The 24,339-nt window shown below is 39.8% G+C and overlaps 1 protein-coding gene across 3 annotated transcripts in view; it reads right to left on the reverse strand.

Annotated features, from left to right (window-relative positions):
* Positions 1-24,339, reverse strand: part of DOCK4 (dedicator of cytokinesis 4) — a 475,181-nt gene that overhangs the window by 33,996 nt on the left and 416,846 nt on the right. For all 3 annotated transcript variants that reach the window (XM_025379882.1, XM_025379884.1, XM_025379883.1), the window contains 6 exons: positions 23,632-23,692; positions 18,720-18,813; positions 9,638-9,786; positions 7,153-7,239; positions 5,244-5,348; positions 326-467 (listed from right to left, as the gene is read on the reverse strand). In XM_025379882.1, coding sequence (XP_025235667.1) covers positions 326-467; positions 5,244-5,348; positions 7,153-7,239; positions 9,638-9,786; positions 18,720-18,813; positions 23,632-23,692 — 638 coding nt within the window. The remainder of the gene's footprint in view (positions 1-325; positions 468-5,243; positions 5,349-7,152; positions 7,240-9,637; positions 9,787-18,719; positions 18,814-23,631; positions 23,693-24,339) is intronic.

The raw sequence follows: 24,339 nt of genomic DNA on the forward strand, positions 1-24,339 counted from the left end.
TTTCCACAGGATCTGTCAAAGGAAATTTATTCTAAAGGAAATCACTAGAAAGGAGCTTTAAAGGCAGGGTGAGCTATTCAAGAGGTTTAATTAAAAGGGAAAAATTCTTTCAAGAGAGTTCTTTCAACTGACATCATCATAATAAATAGAACAATTAAGTTCTATTCAGAAGGAGTTAAGCTAAAATTAAGATGACGGAAAAGAGGGAGCAGTAAGGATGTGGCTGTTGAAAAGGGACTGGTGGCTGAACAACCTTGCATGAAAATGCTCTGCAGCTAAGAGCCAGTGCAATCTCACTGAGTCCAGCCCTTGTAGGTGCGGATACACTGAGCTTCTGCCTGGAAGATGGTCTCATCGGGCTGGTTGGCATGCTGCATGGCGATGGCATGGGGGAACTCGTTCAGCATTCTCTGTTGGAAGGCTTCCAGCCTCTCGTAGTCATGCCCTCGACACACAAACTCCTTATTCTGGAGATGAAAGCAAAAAAGAAATTAGGGCTATATAAGGGAGTGGATTACAGACAAAGTCAAAAAACATGACACTGGCAGTAACTGACCACACGCCTCATACCAAGACACTCTAACAAAAAATACGCTGGAACAATCTGAAAAGTTTGCCCAATTGTTAAAAATGCAGATAAAGATCATGAGTTCACTCTCTACTGCATTTCATAAGACCCAATAGAATGCCTCACTCTTTCTGGTTCACTTGCATGAGGCGCAAAGAGGTGGATTCTCAGAGCACCAAAGTATAAAAACGAAACACTTGTATTCCCTCTAAATGTTAATAAGCACATGTGTAAAGATTATTTTTATAAAATACATATCAAATTCACATGGGTAATTTTACAACGTGGAGGAAAAGTAAATTTGTTGTCTGCTTTTTGTGTGTATATGTGTGTATGTGTATATGTGTGTGTGTGTGTGTGTGTGTGTGTATGAGTATTCTGCCATTCATGATGCTCTCCTTCAGGAAGAATGGTGAAGGTTATTTCTGAGGTAGGTTAAGACAGCTAGAAAGATGGGAAGGTTTCCCAAAAGTACCTGAATGATCTGATTAGATAATGATGGATCTGACATTTTAATGGTAATGAAGTTGTAATTGAGCACAGTCATTGACGAAGCACACTGCACGTGTCATTCAACTCATACAAGCTTGACAGGTAGTCACTGTCCCCTACCCCACCCCATTTTATAACTGGGGAACCAGGGCTGAAAGTCTTTTTTTTTTTTTTGAGATGGAGTCTCACTCTGTTGCCCCAGCTAGAGTGCAGTGGTATGATCTCGGCTTACTGCAACCTCCATCTCCCAACTTCAAGCAATTCTTCTGCCTCAGCCTCCCGAGTAGCTGGAATGACAGGTGTGCACTACTATGTCCAGCTAATTTTTGTACTTTTAGTAGAGATGGGGTTTCACTGTGTTGGCCAGGCTGGCCTTGAACACCTGGCCTCAGGTGATCTGCCTGCCTTGGCCTCCCAAAGTGCTGGGATTACAGGCGTGAGCCACCACGCCTGGCCACGGCTTAATGTCTGGAAATACTTTGTCCACGTGTACTAGATTGAAATTCTGGTCTGAGTCCAGACCCTGGGCTCTTTCTAAACTGAACACGGCCTAGTGTACGCAGGAAAAATGCCTAGGAGCTACCAAGACCAAGAAAGCTTGTGGGATCTCAGGCCTTGGAGATCGTTAAGTTAAGGGGAGATCAGTTTGGGGCCTAGAGGAGCTGAGGCCCAGGGTTTTCCATGTTGTCCAGCTCTATGAGGTTCTTATGTAAAATGCCGTAAAGAGGAACTGCAGGCCACAGTGAGGGAGTAAGAAACAAGTCATGGGCAGAGGTTTAGTTCTTCCGCAAGGAAAGGGCAGCTGCAGGCAGGCAGAGGAAATGCAGCAGGAACTGGGCTGGATAAACTACCTCGATTCCCCACAAACCCCTAAATAAATCATGATCTTTTGAAAAACACAAGGTTAAGGCAGACTCTACCTGTAATTGTGGACCCCATACAATTCTATATTTAAAACTTTCTAGATAAAAGTTACAATATCTGATGCTGTATTTTAAAAATTCTACTCAAAAGATAATTAATTTGCTTGATAAAATAAAAGACAACACATCCCTCTTTGCCTATTACAGGAGCCCCCAAATAAATATTCAAATATCCTAGTAAATGAAATATATTTTAAAACAATGCTTATACATAACAGTTTGTAAAAATCGGGGCATTTGCTCTAAGAATACAGGCGTTCAATGCTATTAAGAAGCCATTTTAAAATAAAATGAAATTTTGGCTGATATTTGGGACTCCAAGAAATAAAGCATCTTCCTTATCAGTACTCTTTTTTTTTTCTGAGAAAAACATAGCTTTATTGAGATATAATTCACATAAAACAAAATCCACTTTTTAAAAATGTGCAATTCAGTGGTTTTTAGTATATTTATAGAGTTGTGCAAACATTAACAAAATTTAATTTCAGAATCTTTTCATCATTATCAAAAAGAAACCCTATACTCATTAGCAGTTACTTCCTATTTTCCCCTTCCCCCAGCCAATCACAAAACGACTTTCTGTTTGTATGGATTTGCCTGTTATAGAATTATACAATGTGCTGGCCTTTTGTGACTAGCTTTTACTTAACATAGTATTGTTAAAGTTCATCCATTTCGTAGCACATATAAGTATTTCTTTTCTTTTTATTGCTAAGTATCATTGCATAGACATGCTGTATTTTGTTCACCCATTCATCAGTTAATAGACATTTGGGCAGTTTCTATGTTTTGGCTATTATGAATAATGCTGCTATGAAGATTCAGGTACAAGTATTTGTGTGAATATGTATTTTCAATTTTCTTAAGCATGTATATAGAAGTAGAACTTCTATGTTAGTATTCTTTAACCCATTTTCTTTTCTTTTTTTTTTTTTGGAGACAGGGTCTCACTGTCACCCAGGCTGGAGTGCACTAGCTCAATCATAGCATACTGAAGCTTTGACTCCTGAGCTCAAGCAATCCTCCTGCCTCAGTCTCCCAAGAAGCTGGAACCACAGGCGCATACCACCAAACTACTTTTTTATTATTTTTAGTAGAGACAGGGTCTCACTATGTTGTTCAGGCTGGTCTTGAACTCCTGGGCTCAAGTGATCCTCTGGCCTTGGCCTCCCAAAGTGCTGTGATTATAGGTGTGAGCTACTGTGCCCAGCCAAAAGTAACCTGTTTTCCATGAGGGGAAAAATCCCTACTTAGATCATAACATTGTATAAATGTATTTGAGTTCTAAAAATTATTTTGGAAATTGATCAAACAACAAAAGACTTCTGGCCTCAAGCAATTCTCTTGCCTTGGCCTCCCAAAGTGCTGGGATTACAGGTGCGAGCTACTGTGCCTGGCCAAAAGGAAGTTTTTAATGTTGATACTTGTTTGCTTTTAAATCCAAGAACAGACTAGAATCTGATTCCTTAAGAAAAAAGGTCAGGCTCCGGGATTCTGAAGAGTGTAGTGCCCTTTAGAAACCAATAGAGGGGGACTCTTCTCTTTCATTTTGAAGCAAATGCCATTTATACCCAGGAAAGCTATTTTTAAAAGAAGGATGATATAGAAGATTGATTTATTCTAATTGACTTTTTAACAAAATTTATTCTATTAGCTAATGCAGTTTTCCAATTTGCTAAACTCTCTTTAAAATTATGACTCTTAAACTACTTTCAGTTTTTTTAAACTTTATACTTTTAATTATAATCTTTCAGATATAACTCTGCCAACAGTGTCATGTCTGTCTGTGCCAACAGAGGGAGATGACCTACTGAGGCAGAGAAGCATCTGGACCCTGCTGTGCAATCCCCAGCCCTCTGTGCGGCTACAGCTCTAGACTGTGCCGCTCCACTCAGAACCTGGATCCAGGCCATCTGCAGTCCTTAGCGGGGTTGCTCATAACAGCTTGGGACCAGCTACACCTCCAAAACTTAGTCTTTTAAATTCAACATGTATTCTGACTCTGCCATTTTTTAATTTTCATTTTCTTGGAGTCTCGCTCTGTTGTCCAGACTGGTCTGGAACCAGGTTCAAGTGATATTCCTATCTCAGCCTCCCAAGTTCTTGGGATTATAGCATGCCACTGTGCCCACTTACTGATGTTTTTGATCAGGAATCAAGATTTCCTCCATTTTTAGGCAGGCCCACCTGCAGAGTCAGCTTTGTGACCGCCCACTATACTGTGTTTTAATGCAACAAGGAGATTGCACATTATGTCTGTGTAGCACCCAAATGCACGGTCATTTCAATTGACTAAAGACAACATTTGTTCCATGTGATACTGAAATGAACCTGTATTGGATATTTTGGGATCTACCTATCTGTCTTTTTCATTCTGAAAGGCAGATAATGATTATTAAACAAACAATAAAGTGAAATCTTTCTCTTCTTCTCCAAGCACACCCATCCTAGTATCCTGTCATATGTGCTGACAGGCAAGATTTAGATAAAAACAAACATCAAAATATTTGTATATTGAGAACTAAAGTTGTAACAAATTGATTCAATTTTAAAATTATCCCAGATATGTTTCTTTAGTTGCTTGGGAATTACATTTGTTCTTTTAAGCAATGTTTTTATACAAGGAAGGTGTATATACTGAAGTGTCCAATAAATATTCAAGCATAGAAGACACTACTTGGCAGAATGTGAAAAATGAAAAGAATGGAGTTGAATATTTTATTATCTTGTAGGTATCTTAGAATGTCTAAAGGTTTTCCCTTTGTAGAAATGGAGTTTATACTAGCAATAAATTGGGTCTCTTTGCTGGGTGACATTTATCTTTTTACAAATTCATCAAAATGGCCAAACAACACTCTTTACATGGTGCTGGAGGTAGGGTTTTCACGTGATGTGAAACTGCATTGCTTTCGATACTCTGCAACTCCCAGCCTCCTGCAGTGCCCCACCATTTTTTTTTCTAATACTAACTTGATGGGAATTGCAGACTGAATTAAAATAGTGGGTATCATATAAGGGAAACTATTATTATCAAAGATTGCTCACAAAATATACTAAATTTAGGAAGGGGTTGATTGCTATCTCAGAAATTATTTAAAACAAGGCATTCTAGATTAATATAATGTCTGCAAAGTAAAAGTTTAAAGAAAGTCTCATGCATATTACTACCTGTCATATAAAATGTCACTAACAGCTTAGTTGTCTTGATTGGGATATCTATATGAGAACTATGAAAGCAAATTAAATAGTATATTACTTACTCTTAAGAAAAATGGAAATTTTTTTCCATAAAATCCAACTCTGAAGAACTCTGGTTCAAGACGTTGCTGGTCCATAATTTTGTCATACAAAGAGGCTTCCATCATCTAGAAAGCACAGAAAAGTTCTAAGCATTTTATCTCATCTTTCGTTTCTATCAAAGTTATAGAATAAGATTTCTCTTTTATATAAAGGAGAACTTTATTTTAATTGAGTTTGCCGAAAAGAAGATCTGACTTTCTTTTTGATGCTTTAAGTGGGGGATTGGCAAATTTCCTCTATAAATGTCCAGAGACTGTTTTACATTTTGCAGGCCATATTGTCCCTTCACAACTATTTAATTCTGCTAGGCCCAAAGGCTGTAGTTTGCTTACCCCTGCTTTAAAGGATCAAGTGTATTATCACATGTTATCCCAAGAGAAAAATTATTTCTACGCATGTAGTCTATCAAGAAAAATATTTTCTTCACAATTAAGTAGAAATTAACGTGAATTATTAGAGGCAAAACCTTTCTAGAGAATTCTCGTGCCAGATGTACTTACCTGTGGGTTTGCCTCCACCTGCCTATGGTAATTCAGGACATTTGGAAGGTGCAATCTTGCACAGGTTGGGCAAGGATAAAACAACAAACCAAACCAAAGGAGACCCATAGTGCAAAGTGCTGTCTGGGTTGAAAGCTCTTAAGTGCGCCTGACAATGTTGAAACTATGAAGCATATAAAGCTTATGGTTTCCCATTCATGGCATTATCATCCCCAGGGTTTCCAGAGAAAGACTAATATTACACTTGAAGATTCCTCCTCTATCCTCCCTCTAGTAACAGCACCCCAAAGAGCAGTTGGCATGAAGTATAATGCTTTGGGTTTATAAAAATCTTAGTGACTATGGCACCCAAGGGCTCTCACAAGTAAACATCATCACCTCGCTTCTCGTCACAGGAACAGGATGCCAAGAGATGAACATCAATGTTTTTATATAAAACTGCAGTGCCTGCCAGAGTCAACATGATGGACTGAAGTTAAAACAGGGTTTTTCTCTTTCGTTTTCATGTTAGGAGAAGTATCGATGAACTGCTGACATGAAATACTGTGCCAAAAGGACAGAGTCAGTTCCTGCCAGTTGAATAAATTCCTTGTTGGGGTGTAAGGGATTTTATGAGCTGTTACAGGTTTATGGTATTATCTCTTAAATGGCTACCTCAAAATTAAAAGGCAGTATTGTAATCTTTTTTTAATGTATAAAAACTGATGATCCTACTTTAGAAACCCCGAGGAACTGACACACTCAGCAGGATCTTGTGTATTACAAGATGACACAAACGTTCATGCTGCTCAAGAGTAAGGACTTGGAGGGCAAGGAGGACTTGTTTGAACCCAAGAGCAAAGCAGGTATAAAACATCTGGTTCAGAGAAACAGAGTACTCAACTCCTTGAGCTCTTAGGTGCTAAAATCTCGATCTAAGTCCCGCAAATAAAAACCCATTGCTGAAGCTAAAGAGAGGTGACGCCTACACAATTTGGCCCTAAATTATTTAGAAACAGGTCAGCCATTCCCACAGATTTGCAGATTATGGGACTAAGAATGGTATATTGTTATAGAAACATGTGTAAGTGGAAACTCTTCAAACAGGGTGGAGATTTTCCACAATAAACTAAAAGTGTTAATCCTGGATTAGACTGTATATTTCATATATGGTGTATTAAACAGATCAAGCGCTCACTTTTTTATATTAAATAAAAGCATTACACAAATCAATTTGCTATTTCTCTGTATAAATAGCTAAGTATGCTTCAGAGGATTTATCTTAAAAAACGTTTCTGCAAGACCACAGAGTTAATTTCATAGAACCACACTGGAAAGCTAATCACAAAGGGAGGCTATGGCCTGATCAGGATGCAGTCAGGCACCTTACCCGCATCTTGCTCAGGTTTCTGTAGTCATAGTAACTCTCATACTGCTCTGCAATCTTCCGGCACAAGATAATGCCATTCTCCCAACACTGTGGACAAATGAATGAGATCAACGGAACCATCCGACAACATCCACTTACTTCTACCCAAAAGTCAGAACATGAGTGTGTTCAGAGCACCAAGCCTTACTCCTTAATCTTTTTTTTTTTTTTTTTTTGAGACGGAGTCTCGCTCTGTCACCAGGCTGGAGTTGCTCAACTCGGCTCACTGCAACCTCTGCCTCCCTGGTCCAAGCGATTCTCCTGCCTCAGCCTCCCGAGTAGCTGGGATTACAGGCAGGCACCACCATACTCAGCTAATTCTTGTATTTTTAGTAGAGATGGGGTTTCACCATGTTGACCAGAATGGTCTTGATCGCCTGACCCCATGACCCGCCCACCTTGGCCTCCCAAAGTGCTGGGATTACAGGTGTGAGCCACCGCACCTGGCCACTCCTTAATCTTTATAACATACCTTTAATCATATCATTGAGACTTTAAGCTTGAAAACACCATGTAATTAAAATGTAAATTATTAAAAATCCTTTGAATGCTGGAAACGATAATCTACCACAACAGTCATTAATATTTGGTGCATGAACAATATTTTTTGCTGTCATTCCAGAATCATCTTGAAATAACTACAGTTCCACAATGGCCGAGTAGATGGATATAAACAGGCAGAGGAGAGAATTACCACTGACCCCTAAGGCCCAATTATCTGTGACTGGTACCCTGGATTTCTTGCTTGGCTTAGTTGTGCTTGCAAATTTTGAGAGGTCTAACCCAGCTGGTTACTCTCAGCAGAAATGTATAAAATTCTTTGATCTAGTATAGGTGTCAGCAAAGATTTTCTGCAAAGGGCCAGAAAGTCAACACTTTAGTCTTTGAGGACCATATAGTCTTTGTCACAATTACTCAATTCTGCTGTTATAGCACCAAAGCAGTCATAGACACAATTAAGCATGGCTGTGTTCCAATAAGAATTTAGGGCCAATAAAACATGCATTTCATATCATTTTCACATGTCCCAAAATGTTATGATTCCTTTGATTTCTTTCAAACATTTAAAAACGTAAAAGAGATTTGTAGCTTTGGGGCTGCACAGAAACAGGCAGTGAGTCATGTGACCTGTGGACCATAGTTTGCAACCCCTGATCTAGCACAAACTCCTGGGGATGGACCAATACATGAATCCAGAGAGTTTGTACCACCTTATCCCACAGGTGGAAACTTTACAGCAGGAGGGCACAAAAACATTTCTTTTGGTATTCATGTAATGATATGTCAGTGTAGCTAGATAAATAATAAAGGAAGATGTGAAAGAAGCAATTTCCTTGCATCAAATTTTTACGTGTACCCAATTATATTTTGTAAAAGAATTACAGCCATTGGTTGTATTTTAATTTTCTGTTTAACCTTCGCAATCTGGAAGATATATTTGAGTCCAAGACATGTACCACCAAAGCATCCAAGTGTTCAAATCCAATAAACAATGGTGGTCAGATTCATGAATTTTTTAAAAGAGACTACAAGCCCTTGAAGAGGGGGAGGAAGTGGAGGGAGGTGATGTACTGAATTGCTTTATGAGGTCAGTGAGGTTTTTTCAACACCCCAAGGCATCTCTTAAGTATATGATGGGATGCCACAAAATTCTTTAAACAAATTAAGTTTCATATATTTTACCTTAAAGTAGAATGGGGCAGAATGCATGCCAATTTCGGGAGACTGTGAAGGGTGATAATGGTTTTTCAGAGAATATACTTGTGTGCTATAGTCTGCACATTTGGGTCTCCTACAAATTCGTATGTTGAAATCCTAACCCCCATGGGATGGTATTAGGAAATGGGGTCTTTGGAAGTGATTAGGTCATGAGGGTGGAGCCCTCATGATTGGCATTAGTGCCCTTATAAAAGAGGCCCCAGAGAGTTAGCCAGTCCCTTTCACCATGTGAAGACACAGCAAGATGGCCCTCACCAGACACTGTATCTGCCAGGGCCTTGATCTTGAACTTCTCAGCCTTCAGAACTGTGAGAAATAAATTTCTGTTGTTTCTAAGCTACCCAGTCTAGGGTATTTTGCTAAAGCAGCCAGGAATGGACTATGTTACTGGCGATCAAAATCTCTAAATCCGTGTTTATCAAAGTGTAATGAAAAGGTCATGCACATTGGACTCTCCTAGGGTCCTTGTTAAAATCACAGATTCCCCAGCCTCGTGCCAGACAAGGCATGAATCAGAATGGCTGATTCAAAATCAAAACGAATCAGAATGGCTAGGAGTGGGGCCTAGGAATCCTCATTTTAACAAGCTCTTGGGTGTTTCTAATATACGTTAAAATGTGAGGATCTCTGCTCAAGGAGGTGGGCATTCATACACTAGAAATGAAAGGGAAAGGGACATCAACACCACCACCCCAGGAGGGACCCCGGGCGGGGCAGGGCCACTTACTTTGCCTCTGTCAAAGTTCTGGATGATGGTGAGGTGCAGGTGCTCTTTGCGCTGCCATTCTGTTTGCATGGGGTAGGTCAGGAACTCCCTGAGGGGCCGATCAGACCATTCCAGTAGCTCATCATATAAGAGGAGGGTATATGCAGCTTCTGCAAGTCACATGGGAAGGCAATGATTGAGACAGGACCCCAAGCCACATTTCTTCATATGTGGCCAGTTTCCGACAAACTGGGAAAAAAAATACTATTTTCTAAACTTCGTGATATAGCAGAGAAATGTCCAGAATATATGCAGCAGTAGGGTAATGAACAAGGACTTCCCCTGGATGATGGACTTGGACTTATCAGAGATCTGTACTTCATCTTTTGTTTCCCTGTAATTTCTGTTTCTGTTTTTGCCTTTTGTTTTTGTTTTCCCTAAAATGTCTGTATGCTACAGCATAATAAAAATGTGTAAGGATATCTTGCTGTTGCTGGTTCAAAGATGTCGGGAGACAGGCCTTTGTTTGCTGGGATAGTTCACTAGTAAGTTCCTTGGGGACTATGAGCATCTTCCAAAGAGCAGGCTTAGGAAACAAAAAATGGCAAATTCTTTGGAATAATAAAGGGCTGAAAAATTGAAACTGGTGAGGAGCGGGGATCAGAGTGGAGGCAGAATTTACAAGGGGCAAAGAAGCCAGAGAGGAGCTGAGTGAAGACAAAAAAAAAAAAGAAAAAGAAAAAGAAAGAAAAAAATCTAGCAACAGGGTAGGAATTGGAGAGGGTGGAAATGCTGGATGAGGAGTAGGGGGAGTATGTCGGTGTGTGGGTGTATTTGTGTGTGTGAGAGAGAATGAACTGTTGCAGGCTGTGTGACATGACCACCTTGCCCCAGATGGCCCCACAAATCTTCTGTAAAGACTACTGATATCATTACGTGCTTGACATGGTTGACACAAGGGGTGATTTTTCCATATACACATAAGTGGAAAAGGTGACTTATGAATTTAAGTATAGTTGGCAGATAGTGTATTTGACAGAATACTTGCCATTCTGCAGGTCTCTCCTTTTCCTGAACTGTAAATATAGTCAAATAGATCAAGAATAGGGACCAGAATTGTCACTGATAAAGGACTATAATAATTTTTCCTCTAATGTCATAATAGCCAACTCAATTACTAAATTGAATAAAATGGACAAATACTTAGGTTATTCGTCCATTTAACTCCACCTCATAGGTTTCTCAAAAGACATAATGGTAGCTTTTCAGATGGTATCAACAATGGTAATTCCTTTTCTTCATTTATTTGCCTTTAGGGTAACTACACATAAAGCCCTAAAGTAACATGCTAAGTTATAATGCTATGATGTGGCCATCTCCATGTAAAAAAGATAGTTGCAATAAGAAGGGCCAGGGCCCCTATCACAGGCTCTGCTCTTTTTTCTCTTCAATTACATTTGGTGAGCTTATACAATCTCCTGGTCAATTATTATTGTGAAAGCTTTCCTAATCCACCAGCAGTCTCTTATCCCCCTCCACTCAGTTTGCAGTTACCAATATGAACTTCTTTCAATGCAAATAAATGATGATGTTGCTTCCCTGGTTAAAACCAGTCAATGACTCTCAGTAGCTCAAACAATAAATTTAGGTCTCCTACAGTGAGAGAGAAGGTTGCTCATGATCTGGTTCTTACCAGTCTCTCTATCCCCATTTTCCCATTGGCTCTCCATGTAGTACAGGTATGAAAGAGCCCACCTCCAACTCTTTTAAGAAGCTTCAGTAGCTGCTGAGGCTCCAGTCCTCATAGTTGGACCCCCCGGACTCCAGTATCCACTTTCCAGGAATGAGCAAGATGCACTGTGGTACAGAGGCAGCTGGGCACAAGAAAGCTGCCCGACAGGGACAGGGATGCCTTCTGTTGCATGCACTCTTGTTGGTCTCTTTCTTTATGGGATTGAATGTAAGATGGACAGGGAAAGCAGCCACTAAAAAGGGTGTCAGTTAACTGGTGGATGCAGACACAGAGCTGAATCACCATAACATAGGTAGCCATGGAAGACTGCTCTGATTGCACAAGAATTATAATAACCAGATCCTCAGAAGAGTGCTGTTATTTTAATAGGCATCTAGTTTTCTCTGACATCCCTGAGATGATCTCCTGATGTTTAATTCCCCATGTATCATTGTAATAAATGCTAAGTATCTAAGGAAACCCTACGTGTATTTTTGTTCTCGCATCCACACTCTTTGCTCTTGTCATCCAAACAAGCTGTGCTTCCTCTCACATACCTCTCTGATTCACACCTAAGGGCCTCACAGCTTGCGCCTGCAAGACTTTCTTTCCCCCTTTAGCAGAAATAACGCCTACTTTCTCTCAATGACCCGGCTCAGGAGTTATCTTCGTTGTCACTCAAATTTCTTTTGTGTATCTGCCAACATGTGAGTACTCAGAAAATACCCCAGAGACTAACTGATCATTTCAAAGGATTAGGAAGACTGAGTGATGTCCTTCCCACAGCTACCCACAGGCAGTGATGACTTCAAGGGTGATGAAAGTCAAATTTACAGAGACAGAAAGTAGAATAGTAGTGGCCAGGGGTAAGAGGAATGGGGAGTTAGTGTTCAATGGGTACAGAGTTTTAGTTTGGGAAGATGAGAATAGTTCTGCCCCTGTAGTCTCAGGTACCCAGGAGGCTGAGGCCAAGAGTTCAAGATCAGCCTTGGCAACACAGTGAGTCCTCGTCTCTAAAAAAATTTATTTTAAAATTAGCTAGGTGTGGTGACACACCCCTGTAGTCCCAGATACTTGGGAGGCTGAGTCACGAGGATTATGTGAGTTCAAGACCAATCTGAGTGATACAGTGAGACCCCCATCTCAAACAAAGTTAAAGTTCTGGAGGTGGATGGTGGTAATGGAAGCACGACAGTGTGACTATACTTAATATCACTGAACTGTACAGTTAAAAATGGTTAAGATGGTAAATTTTATGTTATGCAGAATTAAAAAACAAAAAGGCCAGGCACAGTGGTTCACACGTGTAATCCCAGCATTTTGGGAGGCCGAGGCAGGTGGATCACCTGAGGTCAGGAGTTTGAGACCAGCCTGGCCAACATAGTGAAACCCTGTCTCTACTAAAAATACAAAAAGTTAGCTAGCATGGTGGTGGGCGCCTGTAATCCCAGCTACTCGGGAGGCTGAGGCAGGAGAATCACTTGAACCCAGGAGGTGGAGGCTGCAGTGAGCAGTGAGCTGAGATTGCGCTATTGCACTCCAGCCTGGGCAACAAGAGTGAAACTCTGTCTCAAAAACAAAAACAATCCCCCCCCCCCCAATAAAAAACAGCAATGAAGGTCTCCAGTCCCCAAATGCTTTCCCAATCAGCTTGCCCTTGTAAGGTCCTGGGATGGGTGGAATGCCAGGTGTGGGTGAGGTGCCCCGGGAAAGCCTGGGAAAAGAAGGCATTAGCAGGCAATCAGATGAAACTGACAAATGACTGAGCGATGGCATGGAAAAGATGTGAAGACAAATTACACCTGTTTCAGAATTTGATTTGGGAAAATGACAACATGTATCTGAGGAAAAAATGTGTCTAGAGGAAGCAGTAGTAAATTTTTATTAATCCCATTCTACCATTTTGAGAAGTGTATTACAAGGACACCAATATGAAAAAAAAAAAAAAAAAAAAGAGAGAGAGAGAAGAATAGAGATGAATTAGGAATGGAGGATGCTGTCACAAAAGGCTGGAAAAGGGTTAAATCACTTAAACAGAATCCTAGAAAGACAGAAAAGTTCCCCATCAATTTCACTGTCTCCAAGTACAGAAATGAAGATATAAGAGAGAAGAATAAAATGTTACATGGGAAAAGAACTGATTTCTTATGACTTTGGGGAACATAAAGACTGCAAGTTGAGTAAACAAATGGGATTTATGGCCGGGCGCGGTGGCTCAAGCCTGTAATCCCAGCACTTTGGGAGGCCGAGACGGGTGGATCACGAGGTCAGGAGATCGAGACCATCCTGGCTAACACGGTGAAACCCCGTCTCTACTTAAAAATACAAAAAAACTAGCCGGGCGCGGTGGTGGGCGCCTGTAGTCCCAGCTACTCGGGAGGCTGAGGCAGGAGAATGGCGGGAACCTGGGAGGCGGAGCTTGCAGTGAGCTGAGATCCGGCCACTGCACTCCAGCCTGGGCGACAGAGCCAGACTCTGTCTCAAAAAAAAAAAAAAAAAAACCAAAAACAAATGGAATTTACCCGTTTTTGAAATATAATCAGACAAATTTGGACTTTATTTCAGAGAACCAAAATATATCTATTATATATCTGGAGTAGCTTATCCTTACTTCCCTTCTGCGTTTTTTTTTTATGAACTTTAAAATTTTTTAAAAGTTTACTTCTTTTTTTTCTTTTTGAATTGAGAATTACCAATATTGAGAAAGAAAATCTGCTAATCAGGTGTTAATATTTAATAATTAAAGGGTACATTAATTTGTGATGCATTTATTTAAATCTCACATTGCTAGGCACTATTCTAAGAACTGAGAAGACTAAAGTAAGAAAAACATCACTGTGGGCTAGGCGCGGTGGCTCACACCTGTAATCCCAGGACTTGGGGAGGCCAAAGCGTGTGGATCTTCTGAGCTCAGGAGTTCAAGACTAGCCTGGGCAATATGACAAAACCCTGTCTCTACCAAAAAAAAAAAAAAAATTAGCTGGCTGTAGTGGCATGTGCCTGTGGTCCCAACTACTTGGGAGGCTGAGGTGGGAGGATTGCTTGGGCTTGGGAGGCAGAGGCTGCAGAGAGCCGAGATCGTGCCACTACATTCCAGCCTGGGCAACAGAGTCAAACCCTGTCTCAAAAAAAGAAAAGAAAACATCATTACTGTACTCAAAGGACCCTTTAACTGAAGATTATCCATATATACATGCATGCATGTACATACACAATATATAATATATAATCACATAATATGCAATTATTAATTTAAAAAAACCAGTTTGATATGTACTTTAATAGAAATCTGGGGCCGGGCATGGTAGCTCACACCTATAATCCCAGCACTTTCGGAGGCTGAGGCAGGTGCATCACCTGAGGCCAGGAGTTTGAGATCAGCCTGGCCAACATGTCTCTACTAAAAATACAAAAAACTTTAGCCAGGCACGGTGGCAGGCACCTGTAATCTCAGCTGCTCAGGAGTCTGAGGCAGGAGAATCGCTTGAACCTAGGAGGCGAAAGTGGCAGTGAGCCGAGATCACACCACTCTACTCCCGCCTGGGCGACAGAATGAAACTCTGTCTCAAAAACAAAACAAAACAAAACAAATCTGGAAAAAATGCAATGGGAAAAAAGAGATGGGAAAAATCACTCAGCCTACGGGAGGATTGTGGGGCATGGAGATGGTGAGAGAAAGAGAAGAAAAAGAACTTCAGGAGGGGGATGGCTGCATGGAAAAGAGGGCGAAGGAGCTGATCCTGAAGGATGAAAGGAGGGTATGTGGTACAAGTGGTAAGATGAGGCTGAATAGACAGGCGTTGGTTCAATTACAACAGACCTTGAATAAAGAATTTGTAGTTTCTTTTGTAGAACACATACACTGACAAGAGAGTGCTGTCTAGGGAAGGAGTTGGCAAACTTTTTCTTAAAGGGCCAGACAGTAAATAATTTAGGCTGTGGTCTTTGTCTCCACTACTCAGTTCTGCCACTGTGGTGCAAAAGCAGAAACAGACAATACATAAACAAGTGGGCATGGGTGAGCTGTTATAAAACTTCCCTTATAAAATAAGGTAGCTAGCCTGTAGGTTGTAGTTTGCTGACTCCTGTCCCAAAGAGTAACTGGTGATAGTCCAGAGGCAGTCAGGTGAGAAATGATGAAGGTCTAACTGAGGCAGTGAAGATGGGAACAGTGAAAAGGAAATGGTTTTGAGAGATTTCTAGGAAACAGAATTAATAGAACTTCATGAATGATTATTTGAGGGAGGCTAGAAAAGTCAAAGATACACCAGGGTCTTCTGACTGAGTAAACAGTGATGTTACTAATTGAGACAGTGGAACCTCAGCTAGAGGAATGTGTAAATTCTAGGAACACAAGTACCATTTCAGAAAGGATTCCCTTACTCTTTTAAAGCTGGGGGAGGAGCCATGATTCAGGAGTTCCTTGGAAGAACAGTGTGGCAAAAGACCAAGATTTGTAGTTCCCAAATCTAATTAAAGGGTTCTGCTTAAGATGGAGTACATCCTCTCTCTCCCACTGATTACAACTAAACAGCCTGGAGAGACTATATAACACAACTATTGGAGGACTCTGAAAAGTAAGTAAGAGCAGGTGGACTGAGGAAAAAAACTAATACTCAAAGAATGACATACCATAGTTAATTCTGTTTTTATTTTTCACCTTCCATATCTCCTGGCTTAGACTTTCCTGTTTCCTGGAACTGCAAATGGGAACAGACAGAAAAAGCTCCAAGAAAAGTTCCTTTAGTCGGAATACCGGGTAGAAGGTCCCCTGTGGGGTGAAGCTCTGTAGAAATTTCTGGCCTCACTCTGAGTTTCAGAAACAAAGCTACACAATGCAGGGGTGGCAGTGAGTGCAGTGGCAGTGGCAGTAGTGCCTTCTATGAGCTCTTTTCTTTCACTGCTTTGCCCACAGAGAGACCAATTGTAGAGAGAGCATCATGGCATGAAGAGGATCAAGCCTTGGCTATATAGCCAGAGTACTAGGAAAGGAAGTTCTTGGGAGACAGGAAGAATGGGGAGGATCACAGAGGGGAGGGAGCTCAAGAAAGGGATGCTAAATTCTGTATATGAAGTCAGACTCATCTCCAAGGTGCACAAGTGTAGAACAAACCAATGGATCAATATAACAAGGACTTCTATCTGTTAAAATTTAAAAAGTTAATGTCTTCCTAAAGATTTTAACAGAATCCAGAGTCCTAGAACATAATATTCAAAAGGTCTAGAATATAATCCAAAATTATCTGACTTTTAAAAAACTAAACAACTCTCAAAGGGCAAAAGCAATGAAAAGATGCCAACCCCAACTAGATGCAGATGTTAGAATTATAGCCAAAGACTATGAGGTAGTTATTATAACCATGCTCCACGAAGTAAAGGTGAACATTTTTGAATAAATAAAAAGATAGACATTCTTTGCAAAGAAATTGAAGTTGTAAAAAGAAAATAACTACATGGAAATTTTGGAACTGAATAATGCAATAACAAAAATAAACATTTCACTGGAAAGGCTCAATAGCTGAATGAAGTGACAGAAGAAAATCAGTGGACTTAAATCAATAGACATCAGTGATCTGAAAAAAAAGGAAGAAGAAAAGTTGAACAAAAATGAACAGAGTTCCAGGAACCTATGGAACAATATCAAAAGGCCCAACATTAATGCCATTACAGTCCTCAAAATGAGGAGAAGAACTGGTAGAGAAATATATTTAAGGATATAACACTTGGGAACTTCCCGAATTTGGTAAAGGAAATAAATGTACAGATCCAAGAAACTCAGCAAACTCAAACAAGTTAAACTAAACAGGAAAACCATGCCCATACATATAATAATCAAACCACTGAAAACCAAAGATAAAGTCCTGAAGATAACCAGAAAAAAGTTACAAATTTCATGTAGGTGAGTAATTTATTTTTATTATTTTTTGAGACAGGGTCTGGCTCTGTCATCCAGGGTGGAGTACAGTGGTGCAATTTTGGCTCACTGCAGCCTCTGCCTCCCAGGCTCAAGTGATCCACCTCAGCCTCCCGAATAGCTGGGACTACAGATGTATACCACCATGCCTGGCAAATTTTTTGTATTTTTGGTGGAGACGGGGGTTTCGCCACATTTTCCAGGCTGGTCCATAACTCCTGGGCTCAAGCGATCCACCTGCCTTGGCCACCCAAAGTGATGGGATTACAGGCGTGAGCCACCAGGTCCGGCCTCATAGGTGAGTAATTTAAATGACTGCATATTTCTCGTTAGACACCATTAAGGCCAGAACACAGTGGAATTATATTTTTAAAGTACTGAAACAAAAGAACTGTTCACCTACAATACTGTATCCAGCAAACATATCCTTCAGGGATGAAGGTGAAATAAAGACATTCTTAGATGAAGGAAAACTAAGAAGATTCTTCACCACTGCATCTGCTTTAAAAGAAATACTAAAACAAGCTCTTCAGGCTCAACAAAAAATTGTAATAACAGAAGGAACCTGGGAACTTCATGAATGCAGAAAGAAGAACAGAAATGGCAAACATCTGAGTAAATAGAATAAAGTATTTTTATCCTCTTAAATTTGTTAAAATAGGTATGACTATTGAAAGGCAAAAATTATGACATCATTTGATGGGACTTTCAATGTATGTAGATGTAATACGTATGACAACTACAACATACAGTGGGGAGGATAATGAGACCTACATAGTTGTAAAATTCTCATATTTAACTTTGATATGGTTTGGCTGTGTTCCCACCCAAATCTCATCTTCAATTGTAGCTCCCACAATTCCCATGTGTCATGGGAGGGAGCAGGTGGGAGGTAACTGAATCATGGGGGATGGTCTTTCCCATGCTGCTCTCATAATAGTGAATAAGTCTCACAAGATCTGATGGTTTTATAAGGCGGAGTTACCCTACACAAACTCTCTCTTGTCTGCTGCCATGTAAGATGTGCCTTTTGCCTTCCACCATGATTGTGAGGCCTCCCCAGCCACGCGGAACTGTAAGTCCATTAAACCTCTTTTTCTTTATAAATTACCCAGTCTCAGGTATGTCTTCATCAGCAGTGTGAAAACAGACTAATACAAACTTGAAGTGGTAAAATCTTAACTATAAGCAGACTGTAAGAAGTTATGTATGTATTTTGTAATCCCAAGAGCAACCTCTGAAAAAGTATGCAGAGATATAGTCAAACAACCCACATGTGTGCCTATATGTATCATGTATATGATATATATAGAATCTGCAGAAATATTCAACTAAAAATAAATTTTAATTTTAAAGTAGAAATGCTTGAGTCTTCCACTCAAATTATGAAAAGCGTAGGAATGATCATGCTTAATACACCAGCCCCTTCCCCAATCTAAGCCAAAAGACAGAATTACCTGTAAAGTTCTGTGCTTTGAGATGCAGATCATAGAGTTTGTGAATGTAGCGTATATACATCTCCTCCTTGTTCAGTTCAGTCTTATAGAAGTTCTGTAAAATAAGAGTACAGGTATGGATAGTTCCTCAACAGTTTGGCCTACAATTATCTGCCTTTTACTCTGCTAACGTTCCATGTCTGAAGCCAAGAGAACTGATGCATTTTTCCATGTAAATATCTCTAAAAATGAAGTAAGGTGGGTCAGTGACAGTGTCAGTCATTTCCTAGCAATTACTGGATAAGTTGGTATCTTGTTATTTTTTATTTTATTTTATTTATTTATTTATTTTTTTGAGACCGAGTCTCGCTGTGTCGCCCAGGCTGGAGCGCAGTGGCCGGACCTCAGCTCACTGCAAGCTCCACCTCCCGGGTTTACACCATTCTCCTGCCTCAGCCACCTGAGTAGCTGGGACTACAGGCGCCTGCCACCACACCCGGCTAGTTTTTTGTATTTTTCTTTAGCAGAGACGGGGTTTCACCGTGTTAGCCAGGATGGTCTCGATCTCCTGACCTTGTGATCCGCCTGTCTCGGCCTCCCAAAGTGCTGGGATTACAAGCTTGAGCCACCGCACCTGGCCCCCATCTTGTTATTATCAGGTTATTATCCCTGATTCCTATTTCTTTACTTTTTATGATTTTTTGTTAGTTTAAATGTCAATGAACAATCAGCCTGTTCAACTAAAAAATATTAAGAATATGTAACAGATTAACCCATTTATTAACTTTGTTGATTTATATTCAAAGGACAGTTTATTTCATTTTAAATTTCAAAGATATTTTGCTCTAAAGAAAAAAGTCTCAGCTGGGCACAGTGGCTCACGCCTGTAATCCCAGCACTTTGGGAGGCCGGGGTGGGTGGATCACAAGGTCAAAAGATCGAGACCATCCTGGCCAACATGGTGAAACCCCATCTCTACTAAAAATACAAAAATTAGCTGGGTGTGGTGGCACACACCTGTAATCCCAGCTACTTGGGAGGCTGAGGCAGAAGAATTGCTTGAAGCAAGGAGGCAGAGGCTGCAGTGAGCCAAGATCATGCCACTGCACTGCAGCCTGGTGACAGAGCAAGACTCCGTCTCAAAAAAGAAAAAAAAAAAAAAAAAAGCAAAAAGTCTCTAAGACATACAGGTAAGGATGAGTAAAAGCAATGTAAAAGAATGTGAAGGAGGGTAAATAAAAAGGCTCTTTATTTTTAAGATGTTATTCTGCATTTCCTACGTGCTGGACTTCAAATGTTTCTAGTTTATGTCCAAAACATAAAGGGACTAAGAGATTTTATTTCAAATTATTATTATAGAAACATGCTTACTGAAAATATTTTGTTTCCTAAGAAGTATTTAGATCTTAGGAAACATCTCTAAAATGTTTTTAACAAAAACTCAACTTTTACTTACCTGGACACATTATGTTGGCTATTTTATTTTTAGACAGAGTCTCACTCTGTCACCCAGGCTGGAGTACAGTGGTGCAATCTCAGCTCACGGCAACCTCTGCCTCCCGAGTTCAAGTGATTCTCCTGCCTCAGCCTCCTGAGTAACTGGGATTACAAGTGTGCACCACCACACCCAACTAAGAATTTTTAGTAGAGATGGGGCTTTGCCATGATGCCTAGGCTGGTCTTGAACTCCTGACCTCAAGTGATTCACCTGCCTCGGCCTCCCAAAGTGCTGGGATTACAGGCATGAACCACTGATCCTGGCCTAGGCTGGCATTTTAAAGGCATACTCATAAGCATCCAAAGCTACTTCTTCACCACATTATAAAGCACATAAGTCCTCACTGAACTTAGTCAACATAAAAGTGAATATAAATGAAGTTGGGTTCTATTAAAAGCATAATGTTGTCAGTCTCCAAACAAGACACGTTTAGTGAACAAATCATTGTGCATTATGAAATCTCTGCTGGAGACACTTGAACTACCATCACTATTTATTGTTACTGTTTTAATTGATGCTAGTTGGTGTGTGGAAGAAGGGGAAATCAGTGATGAGGGAATAAATCTGTTGACTTGCGGGAGTGACAGGCTTTTCTAAGGAGGAAAGACCAAGAATTCTAAAAACGTTTTAAAGCTGATTAGCTAGACAGGGCTTTGGTAATAATGGACCAACCTAGCAAGTGTGGCTGTTGAAATGGTACTTGGGCTTGAAGCCTAAGGATCTGCTATCAAATGTACTTTCTGCCCATTACCTAACAGATGTCCGTTCTTCAATCTGAAGACTCTTCCAACTTTGAGACACTGATATTAAGTCAAATACAACATAAATTTTTTTTCAATTTATACCATTATCCTCCTCCTTTTACTCTTGTCTCCTGTAGATCTTGGCATTCTTTAAAAAGTTCAGTAAATAATGCTATTCACATCTCTCTTATTATAACCAAAATTATTTTAATTAGCAAGAATTGTTGTACCATAAACACAAATCTAACAACTCCACAGCAGGTTTTTATATTATTAAAGGATGGTTTGCTCTAATAGCTTTCTGGTAAGAAGCAGCTTTGAGAACAAAACAAGCAATCACTCTAAATAAATAGTTATCTTAAAAAAAAAAAATCTCCAGTCAGCAGATGATAATCTTTCAAATGTCTGACAAAGCGTGTGACACAAAGAACAAAACAATAATTACATTTCCTAGTATTAGTCATATCAAATATTACTTTTTTTAAAAAACCAATTTAACTCCAATCTTGTAAGGGATGCCAAAGCTCTCCTGAAGACAATCTGGAATTGACTTTTCCAAAAAGTTAAGAGAAGTCTCTAAGAGGAAGTGAGTAATTGAAGAGAACCACATTGCTACTAGAAAAAAATCAAGAACTTTCCATGTGGAGTAGAGGCTAAAATGATTAGCTTCAAAGTGATATTTTTGGTTCTTTAATAAGTATTCTTCTGCTAGTCTGAAATAAGTAGAGCTTTTGAAGTGTTAAAATTTTCTAGAAGGACTATTCTTGGTCAGTGCAAAGCTATCAGGATAACGTCCCAAGTGGTTAGTAATGTGGCCACTGATTATAGTATGTTAAATCTCAGGTGTATTCCTACTGGGAGACTAAATACATTAAAGGCAGAGCATTAACTCTTTCATCCAAGGAAGTGATCTCTTCTTTTATACCAATTGTGGAAATGAACATAAGGTCTATATTTATTTGTTCGCCTCCAAATGGAAGGTACTTGTGAAAGAAGATGGAAGAATGGAGAGCATTACTGTGGGGAAAGGTAAAGGCTTTGAGGTTATTTATGAGACTTTGTGCCTGGAGTTGAGGCAGAATCAGGGTTAAGAAGACAGAGAAGACCTAAAGCACTTAGCTTTTCTCCCAACACTGACATACAAGCAGAGACGTGGGAGAAACTCAGGCTGAAGGTCTTGACTCTGATGAGAGGCTGGCAAAAGCAGGTAAGAAACTGGAGAATCAACTAGGAAATTTAAGAGAGGGAATGACTATGTTCAAGGTTAGAAATGAGTATTGAGAGCAGAGGTCAATGGTCTGACCCAGTGAGCCTGGGCTGATGGCCTACAGGTTACCGTTGGGTCTAATGAAAACATTATGGAAGACAGTGAACAAGATGTGGCCTGATAGAGGATGCTTAGGTTTCACTATTTTTAGGGACCGATATTGGAGGTGGAGATGTAACAATTAGATTAAAAAATGTGGAGGAGGCAGTGGGTGTGATAAAGACAGATACCATCCTAGACTCAGAGATGAGGAGCAGTGCAGCAAAAAATGAGGAAAATTGATGAAAAGACAGTCACAAGAAAGCGGAAGCCCTGAGCTTTGAAGACGGACTGTGACAGAAGGAGACAAAGTAATACAAAACAAAACAAAACAAAAAGACAGAAACTGATGAGTTAAGAAAAGGCAAAATCAAAGTAGGGACAAAAAAGAATTTCAAGGTGCAAGCAAATAGAGAACAATATGGTATGTGAGGAACTCAAATGATCAGAGTAAGGATAAGGATGACTGTGCAGAACTTAGAATGTAATAGATGGCAAGGATTTCTTTATTCTATAAAATATAACAAAAAGAAACCATGACATTCATAAATACAGAACTAGACTTTTCCTGTATTTCATATTTTCCTGTACTTCAGATCTGATTAAAGGAACTTATGAAAAACATTAATTTGACTTATGCTAAAATATGAAAAATAAATGTCTAAATGTAGGGCCACTCCTTTGCTCTGCGGTAAGAATACCATTCTATTTAATAGTTAGTTATGTGACATTTTATATAAATTTTGGCTTGCCCAGGACAGCTTTGGATTAGCCTGTTATTCTTACAGAATGTTTAATTTTACTCTCAAAAATGTCCTGCTTGGTCATCCTAGTTATAAAGCAAACCTTAACAAAAGTGCTATTATGAATTCAATTTGCAAAAAAGCTAGAGTGAAAATTAGCGTGTTAAATAGAAAACTGTCATAAGTTCACAAATGAAGAGATCACTAATATTTAAGAAAATATGGACTGCATATCACTCTGTGAGAAAGGAAAAGAAGAACAGAAAGAAATTGTTACACAAAAGTAGAAAGCCCTCTAACAGGGGACACAGTGCTTTTTCCCAGGACAGCAACAAGACTCTAGGAGGGTGAAGTAGTACAACCAGGAAACCAAACAGCATCACTCTGGGATCCCACAGGGGTCTCCTATTAGGGCTGCGGGGAATGCAGGGGATGCACTTTGTAATGTCGGGGACTGAGGATTTCCTGGGCTTTAATTTAACCTGTAGCTCACTATGCTTCTCTTAAAAACACTTGTAAATTTAGAAATAACTCTTCTAAGAAACATCACATTGCAGATTAAACACAAACAAAACATAGTATTTCTGGGAAAAAAAATACCAGTATTAGGAGAAAAGGAAAAAAAGGGGAATAGTTTACTAACCAGAAGGCTAACTGTGCAGCCAATCTTTTTGCCATCTACCTCTCCCATTTTCATGCAGTCCCTAAAAACAAAAAGCAATAGTCAGAACTCAGAACTTCCTTCCTAGGGGCAAACACAATTTGTTCTTTTTGGGGGGAAAAAAAGAAAGAAAGAAAGAAAAAAAAAAGAAGCCACTTTTAGAGACCAGAGGCAATTTGCATGCTCCAAGGACTGATAATCTAATCTCTGGGGAATCTGGGGAGTCAGAGACTCCTGAGCATCAGCTTCCGTTAAGAATTGCATTGCCATGTCAAGATTATGCTCCCCCTCAATGGACATGGGCTCAGGAAGTTAGAGTGAAAGTGTGTTATTGTACACTTTCTACAGTGGGATGAGAAGTGGTTGGTAAGCCTGGCCATTAACAACGAGAATGAGGGTTTCATTCCTAAAATAACACCAAACCACCATGTATTTAAGTGGGATGAACTACTTTACCAGTTTAGATAATATAAAAATAAAAAACATAGGTCGACGGAAGGTGACAGTGTAAGTTTCATCCCACCCACGTCCCCTTTTTAAGAGAATAGCAAGACTGTACAATTCTCCGTTACACTGTTTTCACCCGAAAATGGATTGGTTCTACTGGTTCTAGGGGCTAAGTTTAAATACCAAAATAAAGATTCTTTTTTTTTTTTTTTTTTTTTGAGAACTCTCAGGGACTCTGAGAAT

The sequence above is a fragment of the Theropithecus gelada genome, chromosome 3 (assembly GCF_003255815.1).
Source record: "Theropithecus gelada isolate Dixy chromosome 3, Tgel_1.0, whole genome shotgun sequence".
In the NCBI taxonomy this organism is placed as follows: domain Eukaryota; kingdom Metazoa; phylum Chordata; class Mammalia; order Primates; family Cercopithecidae; genus Theropithecus; species Theropithecus gelada.